The sequence below is a fragment of the Cebidichthys violaceus genome, unplaced genomic scaffold (assembly GCF_023349555.1).
Source record: "Cebidichthys violaceus isolate CVI_PGR_0920_01 unplaced genomic scaffold, fCebVio1.0.p SCAF_4, whole genome shotgun sequence".
NCBI classification, from domain to species: Eukaryota; Metazoa; Chordata; class Actinopteri; order Perciformes; family Stichaeidae; genus Cebidichthys; species Cebidichthys violaceus.
In genome coordinates this window covers 8,349,067-8,376,562 of record NW_027176594.1, presented here as the reverse complement: position 1 = coordinate 8,376,562, position 27,496 = coordinate 8,349,067, and the positions used below count along the sequence as shown (strand labels likewise).

Below are 27,496 nucleotides of genomic sequence, written 5' to 3'. Positions count from 1 at the left end.
CCAAGGTGAACCACAAAATCTAATTTCAGGCCCAATTTTTGGATAAGTAAACCCTGAGTTAGCCTCAGTTTTAATACAGCCTCACTTAGACTATGCCTGTACTACATAGTAAAGAAGCAGCCCAAGGAGAATTAAAACTAAACTTAAAACAGCTCAAAATAAACTACTAAAGGTGGTACTGAACCTTAGCCCCACGTCTCCCGTTGGCCCTTTCCAATTCAAGGAATTAAAAAGGTTGACGGTAGAAAATAGGGTACGGCAGGAATTGAGACTTACTCGTAAGGTAATGAGGTCTTTTAAGAATTATTTTAAGATAGTTAGGGACTCTCATAGATAGTTAGCTAGAGGCAGGGCCACAGACATTGTGCCATGGACATGTTATGGGCAAAATACCCTTCCGTACTTGGCAACAGTAGAGTGGAAAAGACTTTCAGTAGAAATAAAATCAAGTTAGTCCTATAGGTTTAACCCTGCATTTGGGAAAGGATTTATGGGTTTATGTATGCATGTTTGCATGGTACACATGCCTGCATGTGCATGTGCACTCAGAGGACTCTTTGCTGGGTGAGCCTAATGAAGTGTCCACACTCAAAGATGCGGGGCCGCTTTATTGGAGTACGGGGTCGCCTGGTGAGGGGGCCACTGGGTGTACGTGTATAACATTATATTTATGGAACTTATGCATGTAGGTATAGTTAATGTGTTGATATTATTTCCCTTGCTCTGTAGCATATGTAAGGATGTATTTTTTTTTTTTATGTAGCCTATGTGACTGTTCGGAGTACCTTAGTCATCTGTGATTGCTTTCTTTGTCTTTCTCTAAAGAGGACCACAAAGGAAACAAGACATCATTTAACTTTGTTATGTTATCCTCCAACTTTTCCAATGAATATGTATTTGTTTATGAACTGTTGTATATAGTTATATAGTTTTTATTAAATGATAAATCATGAAGAGGACCAGGTAATTAAACACCAGTGAAAATATTGTTCTCAATATTATATTCCATTTATGTTCCTTTAAGGACCTTCACAGAAGGAAATCACATGTTTTGCATCACTAGCTGCCATTTAATCGGCCTGGACACTTTGTGTGCTGTTGATTTATTTGCTGAACAACAATCACAAGAATTCTCACTGCGGTCTGTGAGGTGGAACTTGAAAGCATAGGGAGTCTATTTGTTTATGTGTCTGTCGGTGGTGGTGGTGGTGGATCTAGGCTTTTTGTGTGGTCAGCCGGCAGATAAGTGCTCGTGTGTGTCCTCCCCGCGGTGGAGGGGGGTTTGTGTCGCAGGTTTGTGAATGCTTTCATGTGTAAATATAATGATGAGTTATTGATTCAACAAACTTTGATTGGAATAAACACACCGCTGCACTTCATAATGAGCGCTCATCCAGCTGTGGCAGGTGATGTAGAGCAGATGAGCTGATGGTAAACACATGTATCAAAGTTAGTTGTCTGGGTGGCTTTGAATACAGATTTAAAAAAATAATGTCATTAAATAATGAATTACTTTCTAGTCAAAATAGCTTCAAAAGATGAGAAAGGTCTTGTGTCAGCCCTGCTATTCCTGACTCCATCCGGAGAAAGGACATACATCATTTACGTTTTTATTCAAGTCTAGAAGCCCTGAAGTAATACAGCCTGGACATAACTTTGCTCTTACCAGCTTTTTAGAGAGAAGGCCGTTTGATATATTCCACTAACTAATTATATCACCCAATTGTGCAAGTTCAGCTGCTGTCTGACTGATACTCCTACAGCAAAATTTGACTGGAGTGTGTAAATCAGCCATTCTGTCCATGTGAATCCTTAGGGCCTCAGACAGTGCAGCAAAGCAGTGGACATGTTCCCACCCTTTAATGAGTTATTAACAGGCATTATGTTGCCTGTCCTGTAGCCTAAGTGGAATTACTGTGGTAATTTTGGTTTAATGTTAATGACACTGTCATTGTAGCTCAAAATAACTGATTTGGATAGTTTAAAAACATTTTGTCTCACTTTTTTTGAAGTGGAAGAAACCAAAACCATACGCATGTTCTCAGTGCATGTCCATAGTATTTAACAGATATGTCTCAACCATGAGGCTTGCATGTTCTTGAGTATATACTCTCCGATTGCTGATTAGGTAAAAGCTTTTAACTTTAAGTGAGGATGCCTGTCAATAACATTAACAAGACTTTGTGTTTGCTTAAATCACATGTCCCTGCATGTCATCCTCCTGACTGCTGTGGGGAGAGATCAATAGTTATATATATATATAGTTCAATACATACATTTGTTTTGACTTCACTAGAAGCTGATATAGAAAGTATTTTATTGCATTTCTCCTACAAAACATACTGCAAAATGCTGACTGTACCCAATACAATTATATAAATTGTGTAGGGTTCAGTAACACATCACCCTATTGACTCTTTGCAGTGTAGGCTCTCCAAAATATATGACAGTAGGCCGATCTTGTATCAGATGACATAATTTCAGCAAATAACATTTATATTTATCTATTTGTTATATTTTGTTTTACAACGTTAGGAGAGCATTGCTTAAGTTAATCCTGGTGTTGCCTTTCAAATAAAATAATGACCCCAGTCACTTCCACACAGTGAGGCATGTACCGAATTAATTTAACACTTGTATGGGATTGGTACTCTGTATCGGCCGATACCCAAATTCTAGGTATCACTATCAGGACTGAAAACGTGTATTAATATGTTAAATATATACCTGGTGTAGTTTCATTTTCCAGTTTAATTAATTATCCTATCGTTTTTATTTTTGCTCTTAGTGGCAGTGGCTGATCTTCACAATGACAGTGTGCCATAACCTCCAAAGCCAGGATTACTGTTGCAAATGCACAAAACCTGCACTTTTCTCACCCTTGTGTTGTGTTTCACATGCTGTTAATATCACTCAACCAACTGTAATGACCTGTCCTCTCTCCCCAGGTGACCACCCTGGTGAACACCAGCAACAAAGGGCCATCCAGTAAGAAGAAGGGGCGCTCCAAGAAGGCCCATGTCCTGGCAGTGTCTGTTGAGCAGGCCACCCAGAACTTTTTGGAAAAGGGTGAGCAGATCGCCAAAGACAGCCACGACCTCAAGGAGGAGCTCATTGCTGCTGTTGAGGATGTCCGTAAGCAAGGTGAGCTCGTTGGATGTTCCTATGCAGACACAATTTTACATTTGACAGATATTGAGTGGAGCTGAAATAATTGGCACTGCTGGAACCATTTGCTGTAAAAAGGACTGGAATGCCAATGTTGTTTTCTAGCATTGAAGGCTACTCAAGGAGAGTAATTGCTATACAAATTATAATGTTTGGAAGCGTATTAAGCGCTCTGACTGTCAGAACAAGTCAAATGTTTAAAGTTGTGTGTGTGCTTTAAACAGTTGTAGAGTTATGAGTGGCAAGGCAAATCCATTAAATATAACAGATTAGTACCCATTAGTTTCAGGCTTTACTTGGCGCACGCAGCTTCTTGAATGTAATGAGCCTAATTCTGGAGTTGTTTACCCTAAAGTCATGCATCGTTAGAGCTTCGACTGTCTGTGATGGTGGGGAGCCTCGCTGAATTGTAAGACATTAAAGAAGCCCACTTTCATTAGCAACAACTCTTCAACAAATCATGCTCAGTCTTCAGGGGAGCTCTCGCTCTCATGGGTCAGTGTCACAGTTTCAAAGTTTCTCTTTGGTCAGTGAGCCTTTATGTGAATCAGATGTTTGTCCCCACAACGGAATTGGATTCCCCGTTCGATAACTACATCAGCAGAAAGAGCAAATGTAGCTCAGCTAGTATGTTGTGTTGTCGGGGTATTCCTGATCCTGCACTGTCAGCTCCACTTGGCTGCCGGTACTGTTGAACACTGAATATATTGGCACTCAGCTCTTTTGAGGCGTGAAATAGACTGTTGCCACACAGGTCATCACCACAGCTGACATCAGAAAGGATAAAATCAATCTTCCAACCTGTTTGGCATGTGAGCCAAAAACCAAAGGAAGGCTGTGTTAAAAAACAAAAAAGGTTATGGAAGACATTCTACATCTTTGGGCCTGTTTTGAACTGATGCTCATGAATAAATTACACTGCTCGTTCTGATTATTTTGATGGCAAAGCTATGCCCTTTGAAAAAAGGCAATGAATGAAACTCAGTACCTGTACCCAATCTAAGGAAAAGACCTTGGTTGACCATCACTAGAAAACAAGATGAACGTTAACACTCCACATCTCTTCACCTTTTACTGCAATTATGAAAAGATGAGCATGCTCACAAGCCCTTCAGCACAGACGTGGGCTGCTGATGGGACACTCTGCATTCTCTCTTCGTACACCTTTTTCCTAAGTTGGATATAATTACATGTCAGGGAAAATTATTTTATATCAATAACTTTGGAACTATGAGGCCAGAAATGTGCTATGTTCACTGTACACAGCAGACTTTAGAAGACTATTTCCTTTTTTAGAAGACTTTTAGCAGCCACTAGAGGTGTCCCCAGACGGCATCATTGGCCTAGTTAAGGTCACAGTGAATTGTAAAACACTCCTAAATATGCCATCACCTCATCAGACCCGTGTCATCGTGACCTCATAATCTCAAACCCCTTTATCTTGTCATGATTAAATTATGAATGCTGATTTCAGACCACAGAGGGGTTCAGTAATCAGGCCCTTTGTACTGTCACTCCTCACTAGTATCACTGGGCCAGGCAGACTCATGGCACTATCAGCGTCAGTCGGTGTTTGAGTGCCTGCCTTGTGTATGGATTTTAGGACGTGTCCGGTACATTTTCACCTGTTTTTTTTGCGCATTTCTGGGTCTTTTTTTGTATACTTTTTGTACACTCTTTCTCACTATTTTTCAATTAATGCTAAGAGAGCTGGCACTCTCACCCTGATGAAGGCAAGGTGGCTGAAAACGTTGGAGTAAAGCATTTTGTACTGGAAACAAACACTTTCAACAAATAAAAACATAATAAGTCTAATAATAGCAATAACAATAGTTCCCAAAAAGAAGAATTTTTCAGATTTTACAAATTCTACATCCATTTATAAGACAAAGGAATGTATTTAGATCACACGAATGTATGAGCAAATTTAGAGAATATGATTTGTAATCAATAGATAGTTGTATAGTTGCATCAAAACTAAATTGTTGGTGGTAAATAAACATGGAAAAGGCATTGTTACTTCTTAAAACAAAGAAACTCCTATTAAAACAATAAATAAACATGTTTATGCAGTTTGTATTAATGGTAACAGCTGTGAGTGATGAATTTTGATCAGAGACAAAGGAATTGATGCTTTTCTGGTATGTTATATGATCCAAGGTTAACTGGTTGAATCACGACTAAACCTCTTTGCAGCACGTTATGTAGAGGGAAGGCTCAGCACTCATGACCATTCTGTTACAAGCTCATTGATTTCTGTGCTTGTGTGGGTTTGAGTCAGCTGGGGCAAGCCAAATTGAGATTTATTTCCTAACAAGCAACACAGTTCCATGAGCTCTCAATCGGATGAAGCAAGTCAGTAGTGGGCCTTAAACCGGTTATTTACAGGGCAGACACACATTCAAGGAACAATCAGTCATCTCATTGTAGTCATACCACAACCTCTATCTTCAACTGGTGTTAAACAATATATACATGCAGAGTGTGTATATTCAGAATGCACACACACACATACATGTAGTCACTCACAGATGATAATATATTGTCTGCTATTGGGTAAGATATAATCATGTCTCCCTTTCCTCTTGCAGGAGAGACGATGCGTATTGCCTCGTCAGAGTTTGCCGATGACCCGTGTTCCTCTGTGAAGCGTGGCACCATGGTGAGGGCCGCCCGCGCCCTGCTCTCTGCTGTCACCCGCCTGCTCATCCTCGCTGACATGGCCGATGTCATGCGGCTGCTGGCCCACCTTAAAATTGTAAGTGTGACCATCACCTTATTTCAAAACCGTTATACTGTTCCTCTTTCTGTGACCTTGTAGAGATATGAAGCCATGGGGTTACACCTATTGGTTATGTTGTGTTAGAGTTAGAATACTCATGTTAATGTATGCATACCTTGACGTAACAGATTCATCCCCAAATCTTTTTTGCAACTGATAGAATCAAGTGTATCAATAAGACTTGCATGCACAGTGCTTAAGTACACTGGTGTCGTCAGATGTTGTATAGTCCACAGCAGCAATGTATGCTTTCATCTCAGCCTCTGCAAACATTAGCATATAGATGAGGCATGGAGGAATATCCTGCCACCACACATCTGATTCTACAGTATTAATATCATACTATAGTGCCTTGGTGTGATAAACTAAACTCGCCGGCTGTAGAGTAATTTGTAGAACACAGGTTTTGTAGTCCTTTATGGTGAAAATGGCTCAGGCTTTGAAAGAGAAGGTAATACAGTGTGTTAGGAAGAATGATATGCAACTGGCATAATCTGAATCAAACTCAGGCCTCCATGCACCTTCATTCACTTACTGTCTTTCTCTCTCACACGCACACACACACACACACACGCACACACACACACACACACAGTCCTTTTTTCCAAGCTTCATTCTTGAGGCCCACAGAGGGGCTTAACTCTAGCCAGTATAAGCTCTGCCATCAAAGGCCACTTAAAAGTTATCTCCCTCTCTCTTCTCTCTTTTCCATTACATCTCATGCATCACTTTCATTAGGGATAAAAAGGAGTTTAGAATGGGAGTGTACCCGCAAAAAGGGGTGGAGATTGCTGAAGTGAGACCCATTAAAAGTGCACAACTAAATGGTTATTGCTGTTTTAAACCTGGTTGCAATTGCATAGTGTTCCATTATTGTTTTACTTTAATGTATATTGTAACATTTATGGTTTGATGTATATTACAGAATCACACTATATATATATATCAATGTATGCTAGTTGTCAAGTGCATCCACTAAGTTTTTTAGAAGATCCATTATTCTATTTGTGTGTCTGTGTGTTACAGGTGGAGGAGGCCCTGGAGGGAGTAAAGAATGCGACCAATGAGCAGGACCTGGCCAACCGCTTCAAGGAGTTTGGGAAGGAGATGGTGAAGCTGAACTATGTGGCAGCTCGAAGGCAGCAGGTATCTGGAAGCTCCCTGTCTTCTTCTCTGTCTTTCAAAGAAAAAGTAAATTCAGGTACAAGAAGTTCCTATAGGAGACAGTGTCTACGCTCTGGCTTCCTCTGGCTTGGCGATTTCTAAACTTCATATGTAGGTGCACAGCAGATTATTGGTGAACAACTGAAGATACAGTAAATGGCTTAATATTGTCAGAGTTCAGGCCATTGTATGAACACGCTGAGACGAGGGAATCCGGAGACATCAATCAGTGAATAGCAAAAGTAGTTTAGTGTCAGATTCTGAAAAATATATTGGCCAACTCAATACAATAATGTGCAGTTATATCTGCTTTGCATTGTCTTTCTAAGGCTAGCTTTCATAGCAACACACACATACACACGCTGCCATCATGATGTGATTAACAAGATTATCATATTTTTCTGGAGGGGGGAAGTAGTTATTTAAGCAGGAAAGGAACCGATTTTCAATCAATTATTGTACTAATAGTTGTGAAGTTATTCAAACAGCAATTCCAACACATTCAAAGTGGTTTATTTCATAAACATATTTATGTTTTATGTTATTAGTTACAGTTGATAGGAAATACATTTTAGCAAAACATAAATGTTGCAAGTTATTACTGTATGATTAGTTTTAGCTGAAATGTACGGCAAATAACTTAAGCTAGAAATTTTCCATAGAATTCAAAATAACTTCATCATATGACTGTAAATAAGCAGATATCCGCATCAGTGCTTATTTTATCCAGGAGGATAACACATGAACGTGTTGGAATATCTAACATGGCCCCCAGTGTGACAAAAAGCTTTTAGAAGATGTGTCCTACAAGTGTCATGTTGGCAAGTGTCCACCCCACTGAACTGTCCCACAGCAAAACACTGAGCTGAATTCCACCCAGCTCCAGGGTTGCTGTTCTGCTGACACTGCCCTAACTTTGTGTGGTTGGAACAATACCAATCCAGATGGGACATCAACTTTTGTTTTGACATGAAATGTCTTAAAATGGGATCAATTCATGCTCTGCTTGGCTCTATTGCGAATCATTGATTCCATCAACGGTACTTTTTGCAGCTCTTGACCAATATTCTATACACACATATACATATACTATATGCAAAATAATAAATGGGAAATGCACTCTTTTGCCGTTGCATTTTTTGTGTAGGGTCTTTCTTAATTCTGAAATATGCACTGACCTTTCTTGAAGGACTGCCTGGTTATTAGTGCTCACTTGAGAACCTTTATCACCTCCTCAGGAGCTGAAAGACCCCCAGTGTCGAGATGAGATGGCAGCTGCACGTGGGGCCCTTAAGAAAAACGCCACCATGCTGTACACGGCCTCACAGGCCTTCCTGCGCCACCCAGATGTGGCAGCCACACGTGCTAACCGGGACTACGTGTTCAAGCAGGTTCAGGAGGCCATAGGAGGCATTTCCAGTGCTGCTCAGGCCACCTCACCCACTGACGAGAAGCATGGCCATGCCGGCATCGGAGAGCTGGCTGCTGCCCTCAACGAATTTGATGTAAGTCAGCAAGCATTCTGTTCTTCTTTCAAATACTACACTCATATACTGTATGCTTTGAGAGCACAATGATGAGCATTATTGAGGCAATTCTCTGATGACCACACCTAGATTTCCATTATGTCTTAAAGCGCACAGAGACTGCTGAACGAACATATGACACGTCCTGCATGAGTAAATTATAGCACCCTGTACTTAAACATAACATAGACAGAAAATATAGCCGAAATAAAGAGGCTCATCATGATTCACTGCTGCCATCTAGTGGGTATATATTGATGGTGAACTATTGGTATGTTCAAAGCTGGTAGCGTTTTGCTGTTTTCGGTGATCATGTCTCTACAGGTCAGAACATTAAAGTGGTTTTGGATGATGGATCAGGATATGGATCCCTGCTATTACAAACATCCTCAGTACAATGTGTTGTGAATCCAAAAGTGTCTCGTTGAATAGAAAAACAGGAGTACTCTTACGCCACTGTTTCAGGGTGAGAATAGTACTTTGATTTATGTTGTACATGTTCCTCAGCCTTATTTGCGCTTCAACCTGCGTCATGATCAGACAAAAACATGTATTTGCATACATGTAGATTCTAGACATTTAGCTGACACATTCAGAGCAACCTTTAATGAATGCTGCACATTTGAAGACCCCCATTATACTGCAGTATTGCCTCAGCATACAACAGGCTACTTCTTCTTGTTTTATATCAGACACACACTGTGTAGATCATTTTCGAGATATAATAAATATTTCAGGACATTTCCCCTGCTCTAGCTACAAAGTAATGCTTCTTGTATCATTAGAAACCATATCCACTGCATCTTTATAATATTTAATTTAATAGCACATTTAGTATTGTGCACTGTCCTCACTGGTGCTTGGCAGCAGAAGCATTCTTATCCATTGTAAGACATTTCCCACTAAATCATAGGACTTGCTACAAACTGCAACTGCCTATTTTCGTTACCTGGATCAATAGTGATACATTTTTATTTCAGATCATCTAATCTGGATCTGTCTGAAGAATCAGATTGGCTATTTGTTACAAACCCAGTTTTTATTGTTAAAGACTGAGAAATGTCACAATCTGCTTACTTGAACATTGCTGTACCTTACCCAGTTCTGTGACAGTGATATAGTTGAATATTTTCTGCCGTTTTGCTTCTTTTTAGCTCTTACTTTTACTTAATAAACTACTGTGGAGTCTTCAGGAGATACTCAAGAATATAGAATATATAAGATGTGTATTTTCCCAGGAACAATCGGACCAGGGAGTTTCACTGATTAGTGGATATAGCTGTGTAATGTTACACACATGTTTAGATTCAATACCATCTTTTGATGATTTGATGAATAAACCCATGCTCTTAGCAAAATGAGAAGGAGTTTCCTATAGAAACAGTGTATAGACTCATATAAAAAGAGACTCTCTCAATCATTACTTATTACCCACTAGAAGTGGGTGGTGATGTCTGTATGTGCAGAGACTCTGCCCTAGCTTGTAGTTTCTTACTTTTCTGTTTTCTGGATGTTCCTTGACGTTAACATCTACAAAAGCGCAGCAACTCGGTGAGATGTGGTTAGCACTAGTGGAAGCTAAGAAAATGGGACACAGTGCTGAAAAAAACGCAAATGTAAGAGGAAACGCAAAGTGTACAAAGCTCGGACCAAAACAAGAGCCTCTGGTCAGCACCCTATAACCCTTACATACTGTTTATATTTGATGTCTTCACAGTATGGTTTGGGTCAATTTTGACCCGGACCAAGAATTCCCTCATAGTAAGTGTCTATACCACATTTTAAACTACAGATTTATTTAGAATGTCTAGATAGCCTATGTCTCATTAATAAATGTATGATTAATCCTTAATACATGTTTCAGAGAGCAGGGAGAGTGTATTTTCTAAGTTTTACAACATTTGTTTTTGGAGAAAAACATCTACTATTACACATTATCATGCCCTGTTTTACATAAGATATAAAAACATAAAAGCCATAATGACTTAAATATATTTTATTGAATTTGAAAATGGCATGAACAATCTGGAACTGTTGGAATTAATAATATAACCATGTTTAATCAGTGCAACCATTAAATGCTGTCCCCACTGCTATATCATAAGAAATCATAATTATCAATATTAATTCAACATTTACCTCTTAGAACACAAAACACTACATAATAAAATGCTTATTATAAACTAGTCAATGATCAGTAATCAGAGTTTTCTTCCACGTTGTCTTCCTGCTCTGACACATCCTCCAAATCACTCTCAACCTCCTCATCTTGGAAGAACAGATCAAGGGCCTGTTGCACACTAAATATTGCTGCCATGATGTCAGTCACTGACATGGCAGCTCAGGTACCTTTATAATGTTATGAACCCCCCCACCACCACCCTCCCAACCCAAATTGATTCAAATTTGTTACTTTGTAGATTTGATAATATTGCAGGTGCTTGTGCTTGCAGGTGCAGATCTTGTGTCTGTGACAAGGCACCATGTGACCTCTGGATGACTTCTGTTCCCTTTGTGCACCATGATCACTCCTGTGTTGTTTTACTATTTCACTGTTTCGAGGCTCCCCCATGCCCCTTCTAAGACCAGCAGGTGTCTGTCTCTGCGGGAACCTGGGCAAATGTCGTGGGAACACAGACAGTTCTCGTGACAGTGTCGAGGTCCCCCTTGAACTCTGTCCCATAAAAAATACACACAAACATGGCCTGTACAGTTTCACAGTTTCAAGATTCCCTAAAACCACCATTTTCCTTGATTTGACCCACACTGGTAGATCTAAAATCCATCTCAATAGATAAGTGTCAGATTTGTACAATTTGTACAAAGATTTGTAGCACCTGTTCAAAAGTATAACATTTTAAAATATTTCCATTTTTGTGTATTTTTGGTCACTATAGGAAAAGTCCTCAAATTTCAGGCTAAACGAATGACGTTTAGGGTATTTTTACTGCTGTCAAATGTCAAATTGGGTCAAATTTGACCCTAACAGTATGTAAGGGATAACAGCTGTCAGGGGGCGTGGGCTTCTAATGTCGTTGAGCCGGGAAGGAGGGGACAACTTTAAATGTTGTGTTTATGAACCTCAACCGACAACTACAAATCATTGTCCCTTTACGATGTGTTATAATGACGGAAATGTTGAAGGTTTGATGAAAGAAAGGGAACAATAGACAAGTTGCATGAATAAAACTAAATGTGCAAAACTCTCAAGTACAATGAAATAGAAGTTGTTGAGCTTCTTATTTCTAAATGCTATGCAGTAAATGTAAATGTTCTGATTGCATCTGTAGTTAGAGATGGGAGAGAAGTTCCTCGTTGAAGTAAGTTTGTTCATGACTTACTAACCACAATGTGTATTTATTTGAAGATATATAATGTAACATGGACAGAAATGTAATGCTGTGGTCAATAACCACACTCTTAAAATATGTTAAGTTGTAGTTTGAATAGTATACACACATGTATACACATTGTGTTAACATAAGCTTACATTTAACCATAAGCATACTTTTACACTTTAACATACTGTATATTCCCTTTTTTTCTGTCTCGCCATATGTGTATTTCTGTTTAGTATGCCCTTAAAACTACAACACTTTGTTTTTATATTGTAGGATGAACACAGTCTATGAACAATGTGCTGCTCTTCAGTGTTATTAATGTGTTCTGTTCACAAGGTGGCTAGTTCACAATGTGTGCGTGACCCCTGTGGTGATGTTTGCAAATTGCAAGTAGCTCCGACATTTACATAATGCTGCTGCTGTGAGGAGAAATGTCAGAATAGTAGGGTGAAACATAGACTCTGACACATCAGATGAACAACTAAAAGCTATTTAGTGCTGGATGCTTCGAGAATAACAAAATCCTAGTTCATTCTGAACCTAATATCCTGTTTTTCAGGCCGGCGGCCTGTAGTCATCACATCGACTCAAAACAGTGGAGCTTGCTAGAAAAGCAAAGGACCTGCATAATTTTATTCTATTCGGCAGACAGGCAGCAGTTAAATGAGACAAATTGCCCTTTGCTTAGCCCTCTGTGCTTGCCTGAAGCTGGTGCATGTTTAATTCCTAACTTACCACAGAGACACAGACTGTGGTCAGATCCTCTCGGAATAGTAATGACCTGATATACTCAACTATGAGGCATGGCACTTGCGGGACTTTATGCAAGTGCACGACTGTGCATGCTAAGTGTTTTCTGCACACGTACGTCGTCGTGTTTGGTGGAAAAGTGCATGCACTCGTTCTGTACAGGCGATGGTGCATATGATGTTGGATTTATATGTTATTGTAATCGAATGATACAATGGGGGCAGCTATACGCTGTTCTCCAGATGTCAAACTCTCTCTTTCTCTCTTTTTTTTTCGTCTTTCCATCCACTCAAACCCACGAGCACTCACATGCACGCTTGCTTTGTTTTCAGTAATAGAGTTCAGAGTTGGATGATTGCGTTTATTAGTTTTGGGGTGCTGCTCCCTGTCCTAAGTCAGCTTTGATCTGTCTTTGACTCCTCTGCAATGGTTGTATGCACAGATAGCAGACCTGAGTACAGCTCAGACACAGACTCGGATAGACACAGCCTATCCACAGAAAGAGGCTTTAGTATTGGAGATGATTTCAGTTTTTGGGGTTTATTTTTTGTATGATGGTGCTCATTTCATTCATGAGCATGAGAGATTAAGTTGTTGTTGTTGCCAAACAACATTTTGACTTTTGGGTTTGACTCCTTCCTTCTTACAGAGTCTCTTACAGCATCTTTCACTCCAGACATTCAGACATTTAGTGACATGAAAATGCAGGTGTGTGTCTAAGCGATCACAATGGTTTATATTCGTCTCACACTTACTGAGGAAAAAAAGAATCCTGAGCACACTGTAAACAAGTATTGCTTTTTGGGTAGACTGAAGAAAAGAACACAGCATACCTTTCATTTCCTGTATCTCAGTGCCAAGAACATCCAATCATCTGTAAAAACAGCACACCAACATGGACAAATCAGTGAGACTATAGATTGCCTGCTATGTGGATTGTTTTCCATCTTTATTAGAGGAGACATCCTGAGGAGTCTGTATGTTTTTGAAGGAAGAGTGTGGCTCATATGCCTCTAAAATGAAAATGGCAAGGCTGTTGAGCGCATTGCCTCAACTGCTCCTGAGCACATACCGTCAGTGACACAGAAGGTTAGACAAGATTTTTAAATGCAGGGCACAAATGCGGGACTGAAAGGGCAGCTTATGAATAAGACAAGAAAGAGGGTATGACCTCATCTGTACTTTTTTTTCTTTTTTCACCGACACCTAGGATTAGTTTGGAATAAGTCAACTTTGGACACTGAGGTACAAGATCTATTAAGAGAGAAAGTGGAGGTCAGCATCAGTTCAAATTCACTCAATTTTAATGTCCCCTCCCCTCAGAAATAGTGGACTTTACAGTAATATCAACAATTAGTTCACTATAGAAATGTTACTGGCTTCAAGGGATGACTATGTGATTCTGGGTTTTTCCTGGCTCAAAATAAGGCAAACAACCCATTACACTAAACATTGATTAATACGTTTAATGTCAAAAGCGGATCTGCAATACTATGTAGGCATTGACTACGACAGATATACTATTGACAAACCAAAACAAATACCAGTGTGAAAAATAACTTATACGGAGTGTTCCAGTAAGACCATTAATGTTGAACATTTACTTGAATTATGTCTATAAAGGCCATTAGTTAGCCTGTCGTCCATATCCATTGTATATTCACCAGGCACCACCCTGGACTGATTCAGTTGTTCCAATATCAGTTGGCAGTGAGAGATTTCACACAACAGTCTTGTGAACGGTTTTATTATTGCGGTCACGGCTGCATGGTTTGGTAAAGGCGACACAGAATTTGAGGATGGCCACCTTTAAATTCGCTATGCAGGAAAAGCCCTGTCATGTTGGAATGAAAGTCTTTATTTGGGGATCTGAGCTCAGTGGGAGGACAGATGGAGTCAGGGCCCTACGGGTATGTGGGTAAAGACACACTGTAGCACACACACAGGCACAGATTTTTAGGTCACAGCACACATACACAGTGTAGCAATTCTATTGGATTGACAGGACACAAAAAATATGCTAGAGCAATGGAGTTTTGAATTCATTTTAGCAAATATTGAACTGTGTAACCTTTTTCTTTTTAAAATGCAGGTTATATACCAGTTGTTTTTACCGCATGTAAGATCTGTTTCTGAGGACTTACATCCAGGAAGGAAACAGACAGACTGTAGCTCTTTCCCTCGCACTTTGTAACTGCTGTGCACATTTTAATATTCAAAAGATCTCTCTTTGTCTCCCTGTCATTTTCCCTGTTTGAGGCTCCTTATCTTTATACAGTCAAACGAAGCACCCGATGCAGCCTTTTAAAAATTGTGACTCTGTTGGTCTCTCCCACTCTCGCACTCTTATTTGAAGTGTCACACATTAAGGTATCGGCGTGTGAGCAGCAGCAAAGTAAGTACTTCTTGTAAACCCTTATCATCAAGAAATACAAGATACACTATGACTCAGGTGATGCAACTGAGCAAGGAAAACCCTGCCAGTTCAGTTATAAGTCAAGAAGGTTTTTCCTTTTATTCCTCTGCTGCTGCTGCTGCTGCTGCCTTCGATTAGATGAGCAGGGAGAGCGGGAAGAAGATGGGGATGTTGTAAAGGAGCTGTATTTAACATTCAGGTCATTAATATAGCAGCAAACAACTATTCTGTATGTAAAGATGTACCGGAAGAATGTCTACCTGAGCAGAGAAAGAAGTCGCTCTCTCTGACATAGCTGACATAGCCGGGCCATTCACGCCTGCTTTTAGGTAATGTTTGTGTGAGTGTGCCTCACTGGTTAGTTCATGGCCACCGCTCTGCACTGCTCTCATAAGGCTGTTACAACAGCATTGTGGCAGAAGCAGAGCACCGACCCTCCGGTTTTCCCCCAAGGTAGGGCTGTTGAGTGCCAGTGAAAGGCCATCGAAATGCTTCAAACCTTGGATCTTGCATTTTTAACATAATTGTGATTTAATCAAAAAATGATTACCCCGTCCTCCAAGCTCTTTTCTTCTCTCTCAACCAGCAAATTAAATGTGCATCTTCCTGAACAGAGCTGTACAATTGCATTGTATGTGTTTGGTGTATTTTTCTGTATTATTATGTCAAATTTGGCCCAGCACTTTGTCCTTTGTGCGTCATATTATGCTCTAGTTGGATCAATGCAAACAGTTGGTACAAAGGTGCAGCTGTTCCAGTAAACGTCGGACTCAAAGGACACAGTATGTTCATACCAGGACCACTAGATGGCAGTGTTTGATTACTTTCAACACTCATCCATCCTCTCCTGCTCTCTATTCCCCACCCTCTCTCTAGTTTTTCCATTTTTATCCTTTTTTCCTGCAAGTCCTTGGATACAGAGATTTTCACTCTGGCTCATCCTCTGCTCAGTGAAAGAGCCTGCATCACCTTGTATGGTTCCGTGCCATTAATGAGACGAATGCCATCTTCTGATGCTTTTTGATGGTCTGATGAATGAATATCCTTGAATTGAGCTTTGTCAAAGAAGATTCAGTATTTGAGTTCACCAGATACAGCCTTACCAATTTGACCCCTCAGCCCAAATCCGTTGGAAAGTAACGCTTCTCCTCTCTCCTCCACATGCAAAGAAAGACTGACACAGTTAGTGGACCTATGTGTCATCACATCACACCTACAGCTATCTGACATAAAAACACAGTGTGTGGTTCTCAGTTGATTTGTATGTACTGTATTCACACACACACACACACACACACACACACACACACACACACACACACACACACACACACACACACACAAGCACAGGCACACACACAAAAACACATTTCATTCACACACAGTGCAGACAAGCATACACGAGCAGAGCAGAGCATAGCTTTGAGCCTGCGGCAGAGATCCAAGTCGCACTGGATCATTTTAACCACGGATTTTGTTTCCATCTGCTTGTCCTCTAACTCTTTCTTCTTTTTTTCAGGGGGTTATTTACACAGCACTTTTTCCACTCCCCCTCACCTCCCTGTCTTACTCTACCTCCCTTGCTCCCTTTCTCTCTTTGTTCTCATCGTCTGATGTGTCTTGAACCAACAGAGGTGTTTGAAATGCTTACATGCATACTCTGAGCCCATTTTGGTATAGCAGCATTGCATTTTCATGCAAAACTCTCCTCTATATATCGCAGGGCCTGTAGTCACACTGCACAAGCATATGCCGGTCCTCTCTCTGCATACATTATTGGCCAACTATAACCGGATTTACTTGCTAGCTCAGGGAAAGTGTGCATGACAGCCAGTCCTTTTGAATCGCACTGTGGCAAGTATAGCTTCCAAGTGTAAGTCGCTTTCCAAAATGCTGCATGCGTCCATCTGTGCAGTGAAAGGTAATTGACCACGTTTATGTTTATGGGATGACGCACTGAGACACCGCTTGAGATACAGCTGAGATGGGAATTCCAATAAACATCGCAGACATCAGACCAGTAAGGAGAAGCATGGTCTTTGTTGTCTGTCTGCAATGTGCCTGTATATGAAGATAGCCTTCTGCTTTTCTTTCGGAGAGTTTGTCTTCCTTTGCCAACAAGATGGATTTCTTTCTCTGGTGGTATGAACAACATGCACGATAGATGGGCTCTTCATCGTTAGTGTGTGCACAGTGATGACCTTTTTGCGTGCTCCTTTTGTGTATGAGACGCTGTCAAGCCAACCCTCAGAGAAACAGTGGCTGGAGAGCAGCCCTGCACTAATGTATGGAGATGTATTCCTAACTGAGGGATAGCTTTCTTGGTAATTGCTATATCAATCTGTGCACTCCTATCCTTGCTGTCTCATTTCAGACTCTCTCTTCTTTCTCTCCCGCTTTCCTCTTCCTCTCTTGCATACATTCGCATGCTCACACACACACACACACACACACACACACACACACACACACACACACACACACACACACACACACACACACACACACAGACGGTCTGCTGTTTTCTCCCTCCGCATTGTCTCTCCTGCCCCGATTTCTCTCTCTCCTTGACTCACATTGATTTGGTTTTTGAACATGTGGGCGTTCAACACATTCTACAGTCGCCGGTGTGAAACTGGGAGAGAGGAAAGAGTACATCCTGATCATCGTTCCGACTGATACTTGCTGGGGAAGGTCGGACACAAACAGATGCACAGTCATTTACATATGCGCACAGACCCCGAGCATTAATAACAGCATCGAACACGATGCCAAGTGGCAGCGGTATTGACAAGAACCCCGTTGAGTTCAATAAAACTCCCCTCCCTCCGTCATTTTCACCTTGGCTGAGCCATGTGTTAGCCCAGAGGTACACCCCTAAATTACAACATCCTCTGCCTGCCAATTGAAACACTGCCTCATTCTCCATGGGCAGATGCACCTGTCAAGAGAAATATGAATAGGGGAATCGAGCTGAAGTAATGGGACATGACCAGGGAGATAGATAACTATTGGTTTGTTTGCTGCTGTACAGTAATTAGCCACTCTGTAGCTTATCCTGATGGCAATAAGGCATGGGGGAGAAGCAGGAGAGTGGGATGGGTCATTGGTAAACAGGTTTTTAGAAATCCATACTAGTTACAGTTGGTGCGTATAGCCTTGGGCTCACTGTGATCAGCTTCTCCACTTCCTTTTTCCATAAAGTTTGGAGCTTCCTGGAATTACTCAGCTCTTCTTGTTTATCTCCAGTTATAGATTTATACTTGTTAGATTAGACTGACTGATGTTCCGCCAAGGCACTTTGGCAGTTCGCATTTACATGTCTCGATAATGCTCACAACACAGTGAAAGTACTTTAGGACATTTATCATAATACATCAGAGGGCTTATCATAACAATACATACTCAAGTATCCCCAGACTTTTCGAGGTTGGCTTTAATTTATCTCCGTTGGTATTGCATGTTATAAGCAAAATTCACACTGTTTTTCTTGGCTCGCATTCTCGATTAGAACGAAAGGAATGATTAACGGTGTGTTAAGAGATTATTCTAACCACGCTCTCTATGGGCAGCCACCCTAAATTAAATGGCAACAACAACCCAACATGAATTGCTTCACTGCATCTTCCGTCTGACCTCTCTCAGCATAAAACTCTTGGGAGTTCATTTCTGTGTAGGTGCAGCAAATTACTTTTTTTTTAAGTTATCATGCATTCTAGTCAAGGTCTTCACTGTTAGAGACCCACCTGCCAGGTTGCCCACTCAGCTCAGTTCAATCTCATCGATGCGGAGGCATGCTGGCTCTTGTTTGTACAGTACATGTTCTGTATGCAAACACACACACACACACACACACACACCATGCTGTTTGTATTGTAACAGATTTTGCCCATACGACCGAAAGATAAGGATTAGAATGAATTCTCTGGTCAAATGTGTCTAATATCACACAGGTAAAATGCACAAGCAGAGAAGCTAGGTTAGGTGACAGGATCTCTGCTTAAGGTCAATCTGACCGTCTTTGGCAGCCACACAACGCTACAGTACTTTGCGGAAGGTTTTGATGACTGAAATCGCTTTTTCATCCCACACAGTCTTTCACTATTTCTCAACAACAATATGGGAATGCTCCCGCAAACACACGAGCACGGAGTCCTGTCATTGAGGCTAGCTTTTCTGCAAAGAGATATATCTTGCAGGGAACTCCTGGTGGATTTGAGACAAAAACCTAACCAAAAGATTATAAATGAGCTGCTTGTCTGATTTTCAGTCTCCATGTTGCTAAGCTAAGCTCCCTACCTCAAAATCTGTATAGAAATGCAAAGTAGTTTCTTTTATTTAGGCAGTATTCTACTGACATTCAGTTGTGTAAACATTTTGGAAAACCCCAAAAAACCCTGATTAAACCTGTTTTAAATCCTCTACAGACTGTAGCTGCCATTTCTTTCTGTAATTTGGCATGTCTATATGTACTTCATTCAGCATTGGACAGTGAAACTGGTAAGCATATATGTAGCACCCTTTTTAATTATGCTTAGTGGTATCCTTAGAGGATGGATAAGTCCTCAACCTCCTGGACTGGAGATTGTGGAATTGCCACAGGGATTTACCAGACACACATTCAAGACATTTAATTCACAGGACTTTAAGGTGGCAGTAACACCTCAATTCAGTGTTGGCTGACTTAAGTTACCTGCTTAAATTCTGTAGATAAGTTAGTAGAATAGAAGAAGACTGTTCATACTCAGCTAAGAGCTACAAAGATGGTCCAGATTTGGAGTGGCAGATCAGGAGGTTATTGAAATTTGTGGTGTGTTATTTTAAAGGACTGAATATATATATATATATATATATATATATATATATATATATATATATATATATATATATATATATACAAACACCTCCCTTACTGGAGCTGAAGTTGAAGTAGCCAAAGGAAGTACTGACTTTGAATTAATAACACACTATCAATTGTGTGCTACTATTCTTCAGCAGGACTTTGTTCCCCTGATGCAATGGGCTTGATTTTTCTTTTTTCTTTTCACCTCAACTTGCAGTCATAAAAAATTACTTAAGTAGCTCGGCGAGGAAAACCAACCAACAAGTGAAACCAACCAATAGCCAAGACTGCATGTTTGAATAGTGCAGCACTTAGAAACTCTCTAATTTCCCCCTGTGGCTTCCAGAACGGAAGAGATGCCCCATATCCCTGATCTATGTTTGGAAGAAGCACTAATGCACCAGTGAAGTTGCTTAGATGAGTGTAGCTTTGTTGACAGGCCAATTTAGCTGTCATTTTGAGATAATGTAGGAAGTAAGTACATCCGCGTAGGACGGAGCTCTCCCAGATCCTACGTGAAGCCAGTTCCTCTCCTCTGGTTTGTTTTTTTGATTTCCAACTCTTAAGGAAAAATGACAAAGAAATGTTTGACTGAAAGTTGGTCCTAGTTATGTGAATGTGTGAGCGATTTTTATACCATATCTAAAGCAGTCTGCTTCATCAGACAGAAGAACAAGGAGGTGTTCCCAGTACCAAAACATCAAGTTTAAGTTCTCATTAAACTGATGTTTTGATAATCTCAAGGTTTAGCATATGAGGTATTTTCTTTTTAACTCACCAGTTGAAAGGAAAATACTCCTTGAATGATAACATAACATAACATGACATGACACGATAGCATAGTTGTGTTTTGTCTGATTCATTCTCTCCTTTCATCAGCATAGCTTTCATTGTCAAGACTTCCTTTTGCAGCAATGGAATTGACTGCTCTCTTTCATGCTCTTGCTTTGCCAGCATTATGTCTTCATCTTGTTAGTTCCACATCTTTTGCCTTTATCCCTTTTCCGGTCTTTTAAATCTTATACTGTAATGGTGCCTACTAAAGCATCCACAGTATGTGCGTCGCCATGGTGTGTAGTTGTTCCCTCACTTTCAGCCTCAATGGCATCCATTGGCAATCATGTTCTGGCTGGAGGTTGTGAGCTTCTTCTGTTTCTTTCGAAAGCTGCAGCAGTTAAATGAGGAATTTTTGAAAATGATTCTTCTGCCTTCCTTGCCAAGACCACTGGCTGCCTGTTCGCCATCCCCATCCCCTCCCCACACAGAGGTAAATACCCAGTTGGATATTCACTAGTGAATGCTCTGCTCATACATCCCTTCTCATTTAGCAAATCGTGTGAAACCCAACCAAACGGTTGAATATCAAACAAATGACTGTGAATCTTGAGTTAAAGACCACAATGCAATCTGCCTGTGTGAAAACAGTGTGTGCTTTCACTGATCAAAAGGTTTAATGCTTTGCAAATAATTAAGTGAGTGATGTAGTAAATATTATTTGCAAATTCACTTCCAACCTTTTGTCTTTTGTGCCGCCTTTGCATCAACCGTTAATTATATTAAATGCAGGTTCAGTGGCGTGTCATAGTCGTTCAGTCTGGCAGTACAAATGACATGGCCATGTTTCATGCAGTGCTGCTGCCTCACTGTCTGCTATTTGTTTTTCGCTGTTCTATCAAAGTTTTAATTTGTGAAGGAAGCTGACAGCTTTCCTAAAATTACCATCAGGGAACTTTATAAGCATCCAGGAAAACAAATGTTTGAATGTTAGCAAGTTAGAAGGTTGATTTTAATTCTTAGCTTGAGGGCAGATGTTAAATGTACCCTGTGGATTTTTTTTTTATAAACAAGTAAAAGTTATGTCTACCTCCGTTGTATCCTTGGGCATGATAGATAAAAGCCATGGAAATGCAACATTCCGGGGTGCATTTGTTTTGCATCAAAACTTTACATATAGGCAGCGATGCATTGATGTTTGAGACAGTTGCAGCAATTTTTCAATAAAAGGTTTGAATAGATATGTGCAGGTAGAGGACCAACTACTGATACTATTGACCCAAAGCAGCATCTGGCAGTATGTCTGAGGTAAATTGTTGTATAACCTCAACTACTGTAAGCAATATTAATCAGTTCCTTTAAACAAAATGCTCTGGGTGAATTTGGGATCCCTCTGATAAACAATTACAGTGTACTGTAAATGTCTAGGGCTTTTATTGTGAAAGGTAAGAAGAAGAGGAGTGGATCTGGCCTGTACTGCATTTGTCAGAATAATATGGTTTGCCACTTTGGTTTGGACTACGGAGCCTCCCTGTTGTTATTCAATATAGTGTACGAATAAAAACATGATTGGTTGATGACATTATCCGCTGTGTGAAAGTTCAGAAAAACCGACCTCTCTGCAGAAAATAATCTTTGCTTTTTCATCGCGTAATATTCCTGGTTTGTGTGAAAGTACACATGACAAAAACAACAATTCCAAAAAATATATTGATGTGCAAATTAAATGCAAGATATGTTAAAGCTTTAACAAACTCCTTGAATGCATTTCCATCATTAAGATATATGCAAACCTGATGTTTTAAGTATTTTGAATCTTAATTTTTTTGTATCCATGTTTGCTATGCATGTCTTTTCCTTCCTGCCTATGCTGGTGCCTTGCTGTGTTGCTTGGTGCATTAAAACCACCTATATATCAGTGGAATAGCATGAAATCATTAACAGGACTGTCTGATGTCAATGAAGCGTGCATTCTCGTGTATGTGCAGGAGACACAACAACTGCTCCATACTGCTTGTACAGGTCACAACTCCACAGTATACCTTTTAAAAGCCACCCTTAAATCAATTAAATTGGCATTTGTTATAGAAAGCTAAAGAATTCATATGGTTTATTCAATGTCACAGAATGAAAGTGCAACAAACAGCATGTATTTGACATAACATGAGCACCAATAGCAAAACAGAGATAAAGAGGATCAAAAGAGTAACGTTGGATATGCTGTTGGTCAGGTATGGAATGAATTCAGCAAAGGAGAGTAGGAAACAGAAAAACCAAAAAAGAAAGAGGGGCAGAGGGATCAAACAACCGTGCACTTTTGGTCTGTTCTCACCAGTCTGATCTGTCAGTCACAGCTCCAATTGTATTGTGAAGGAGCAGTAAGTACTGAGTCCTCTGATGTGATTTTTACTTGTTTACAGAAGTGAGGAAATGTTGTATAACACATTCTGAAACAGATCCCAAGTTGAGAAGTCAAAAATCAAACCCAAATCTCTGACAAAATGAGACTTATAGGGATAACAAAAACCTCCTAATAATAAATAATGACCTAATATGTCTACACCTCTTGTTCAACAGTCGGGTCTTCTCAGCATCCATAACAAAAACCTGTAACTACTACTCTCATTAACAACAGAAATATACACCATATCCATAGCTGAAGTCTAAATGGGCATACATCATGTCAGACAAACAGTATTAATCTAATAGTATTATTACTACCTATAGATTAGCATACGATTGTGCTGATCACCACAAACACACAAAACAAGCCAAAAACCTTTTCAACAACAAAACAACTTTTCCTTTTTAGACTGTTTTAGACTGCATGCCCTCTCAGTTGCACTGGCTATAGGTCACATCCTGTATCCCATAATAAACACAACAAAGTCAGACATTCAGGTCAGCCTGCAGGTATAACCTTGAGAGGCTCTGCAGCTCAAATGACAGTTGTAATGGATTATTGGGGTATAGACACAGAATGATAACCTTTTATCAACATTTTCTTAAAGTTACGTTAATGTTGGAGTAGTTTACAATCTGCCTGAGAATTGTATGGAATCTCTCCTTTGCTTTTCTTCCACGTACAGTAAACACACCCTCAGGATTTATTTATTTTTCATAGAAGGAATGTTTTTTTGTGAAGTCCCAGAAGCCATTGTATGGAGTGCTGATTTTGAGAGCAGCTGATCTGGGGAAAAGGGAAAGAGTGAAGGGGCTGGGTCATTGGGAGGAACAGAGACAGTCTCTAGCAGAATGATTTCTATTGAAGGGGCGGCAGTGTGTGGGGTTTGGGGTTATCATTATGCTAGACAGAATTTGAAAAAGCAGAAAATGAAATGAGAACTGTATTCATATTCAAATTGAGGCAAGTCTCAATGTGCCTGCATGATTTTCAATCATGGGGGATCTGTATATTTATGTCTGCTCCAAAGGAAACTGGACAAGGCCGAGCATCACAAGTGTCTTGTGTGCTATTCAGCTGCCAATGTGAGGCATGTATTTTGGTTGTTGGGCCGTCAGATGAAGAATACATACATTCAGAAATATGTAAGATACAAACATATAAAGCTCAGGGATGCATCAGCACCTATATGGCCTATTGCAGGGGTGTCAAACTCATTTTCACCTCGGGCCACATCAGCATCATGGTCGCCCTCAAAGGGCCGGTTGTAACTGTAAGACTGTACAACTGTAACTACTCCCTAACATATTGTTAAATAACTGTCTCTGCATTTGATTATTGTTTATTCAAGTGTAAAAAGATACATGCAGTTGTATAAATGTAAAATTATATTTAAGCACATTTCTGTTATTATAACATAAATCATTTTAATTTAGGGTTAAGAAACCCACATTACTCTATCAAAGATCAAACTTTTAAAGAAAATAACAAAAACAAATATCATCAAACACAAGTTATTACATTAACTTTGTTCAAAGCTATTTTTGTCCTCTCTCTGCATCACTAATGTTCCTCCCCGTCGTCGTCCCATTCATGCAGCTACATCTAAGAGCTCCTCACTGATGGTCAAGTCTGCCTTCAGCCTCTTATAAACACTGATAGATGTATGATGTATCCATGTTGTCTGCTTTCATCAACAGCTAATGAAGAAGACAAATACCTGCTCGTCTCTTCGGCTAGCTGTGTTGTCAGATTGCCTGCTAGTTCCTGAACTCGGTCTGCGATGGTGTTTCTTCACAAACTTTAAAAGTCTGTATCTGGTCGGAGCACACCTGCTCACATATCTTTTAGCATGCAGTGGGTTGTAACTTTTGTAAATATATTCTGCTGTGATTGCAGTCTGCCTTTTAATTCTTGGACAGTTTTATGTTTTTCTTGGAGGCTAAATTTAGCTCCGTGTTTGGTGTCAAAATGCCAACGTAAATTGTATTCATCACCGACACTGCCTCATAGCACAGAAGACAGACCAGTTTGAAGCTTGAAGCACAAACATGTATTCACTTTCCCATCTTTCATTACATTTTGTTCTCTCTGCATCAATTTTTCTCTTCGTGGACATTTTGGGATTATTTGTCGATCATTTTCAACTCAATCTCTTGTTGGAAAACCACTCTACGGGCTGTTGCCTCTCCTATCCACCTGTTGTGATAGTTTTAATGTCGGCACACAGACAACATGCTATCTCATAATTTCAACTTTCGAACTCATAATTTTGACCATGGGGATATTTTTATTTTCAAGTCTAACTTTTAATTTATTTTTTTTTGCTGGCGAATTCGCGAGCCACTAAAAATGACGTGGCGGGCCGGATCCGCCCCGCGGGCCTTGAGTTTGACATGTTTGTTCTATTGCATAGGGTTTATACAACAAATTGTTTATTATTCTATCCAATGATTTTATTTCTTCTACATCTTGAGCAGAAAAGGAGAAACATTTGAACCCATCAGTAAGAGAATGTAATGAAAAAAGATCATGCGACCAAGAGACACATCTGTCTGACGGAGAATGATACAGCATTGGAAATGATTTCATCTGTTCTCATCGCCGTTCCTTCTGTCACTGCTAGACCACCAGGAAAAGTTTTAGTACTCCAGACTGCCTGTCCGCCCCAGGGCGTGCTAGTAAAAGCTTTGAGCCCTGACTCCTCCAGCACGACTGTGTCGAAGCTCTCTCTCTCCTAACTCCTGTTCTTCTCTGTATACACAGTTATACTCACAAATGTTGAACGAACTAACATAGATCATTACTAAAACATAGCATAGCATTTTGTAGTACAGATATGTAGTTTGTTTAGACTGCAGTTACACATTTTTATATGGTTTGGGTTTCACCAGCTATTTTTAAATCCATCACTACGTTTGTGTGTTAAGTCCTTCCTATGGTCTTAGTAACTACCAGCTTCTTTCAAACTAGTAATTCACTAGAGCAGGTTGCACCAGCCAAACTTAAGGAATGTCTCAGTCTAAGCTATGTTAAATGGGGATGCTAGAAAACATCTGTAGCACAGAGAAATCGAATCAAAAGAAAATTAATTCAAATGTTGCGTCCGGAATGGAATACGATGCACTACACACTCAACATGTGTTCTATCTTTCTACATACTTTTGTGTGAATAAACAGTAGTATGTAGGAAAAGACACACTGAACTGGAATTACCATGTCACTTCCTGAGAAGTTACTTGCCAGTTGGGGACACGTATAGTAACGCGTGCCAACCTCATATAACCAAACGATGACTTGTGAGCTGAACTAATTTAAAAAAAATGTATTACGCCTTACAAAGTGGAATCTTATACTTACTTACATTGACGCGTTATTGGCGTTATATAACTGTCATTACATTGTCCGTTATAAACGTTGTTCTCCATGCCGCATTTAATTATGGGCTATTAAAGCTGGCGTATTGTCCCTTGTTTGCATACTGTAATATTTCAACATAAATAATATGCAGTTAGTGTACTTTTGGTTTAGGACCTACTAGCAAATCTAACATACTGTTTTAGTGTACTAGTGCACTGATGTACAGGTGCAACAGAGCAGATTTGTGACCACACCCAACACCAACACTACACCTAGCAGTGATGCTACACCCAGCAGTGATGGCAGTGGAACCGGCTTAACACTTTAAACCAACAAGAGGGCAGTAAAACAAACTTCAAACAGCAACAGAACGTGTATCAGATCAGATATGAATAACATATTACCTCTTTTTCTCCTCACTCTAAATGGGTTGCTTAAGTGGCTGGTTCTGTCTGTTAGTTCAGTTACCTGGGGGTTGTTTGATGTTAATATTTTGTAACAAATACATTTTACATAAGAACTAGTTTGTCTGGTGCACTTTTTGTTAATCTCCACTTAGTGAACACTTCTACTCACAGCTGATGCAACCACTTCCTGACATCTAGAGACCTCTGTTGCTAGTAATCTGACAAGCATTTCACCCACAGGCCCTGCAAGTGTAGACATACACATAAATATATCAATGTTTGATGCCTTTCTGTCCTCCAGTACTACATACAGTTGTGCTGCGGCAGCTACACTGAATATGAAAGCCCTCGTTACTGCGTGCCTGCATGTCTGATAGCACAATAGGAGATATACGGTGTCATGGCAACACCTCTGGCTACGCAGGCACAGTTACCTGCTGTGTGTGTAACATCATTTCCCCTGGTCACTGTGGATATTCAGACACAGTGCAGCATTGTGAGTGGTCTTAATCTTCATTAAGACACAGGGGCATCAGTCTGTGTCACTGCTAGAGAGCGAAT

General features: G+C 40.1%; 1 protein-coding gene across 1 annotated transcript in view; it reads left to right on the top strand.

Moving 5' to 3' along the window:
• ctnna2 (catenin (cadherin-associated protein), alpha 2) overlaps nt 1-27,496 on the top strand; it is a 298,901-nt gene that overhangs the window by 46,247 nt on the left and 225,158 nt on the right. Inside the window, exons 3-6 of the mRNA XM_068727434.1 lie at nt 2,949-3,144; nt 5,760-5,926; nt 6,977-7,096; nt 8,353-8,619. Coding sequence (XP_068583535.1) covers nt 2,949-3,144; nt 5,760-5,926; nt 6,977-7,096; nt 8,353-8,619 — 750 coding nt within the window. The remainder of the gene's footprint in view (nt 1-2,948; nt 3,145-5,759; nt 5,927-6,976; nt 7,097-8,352; nt 8,620-27,496) is intronic.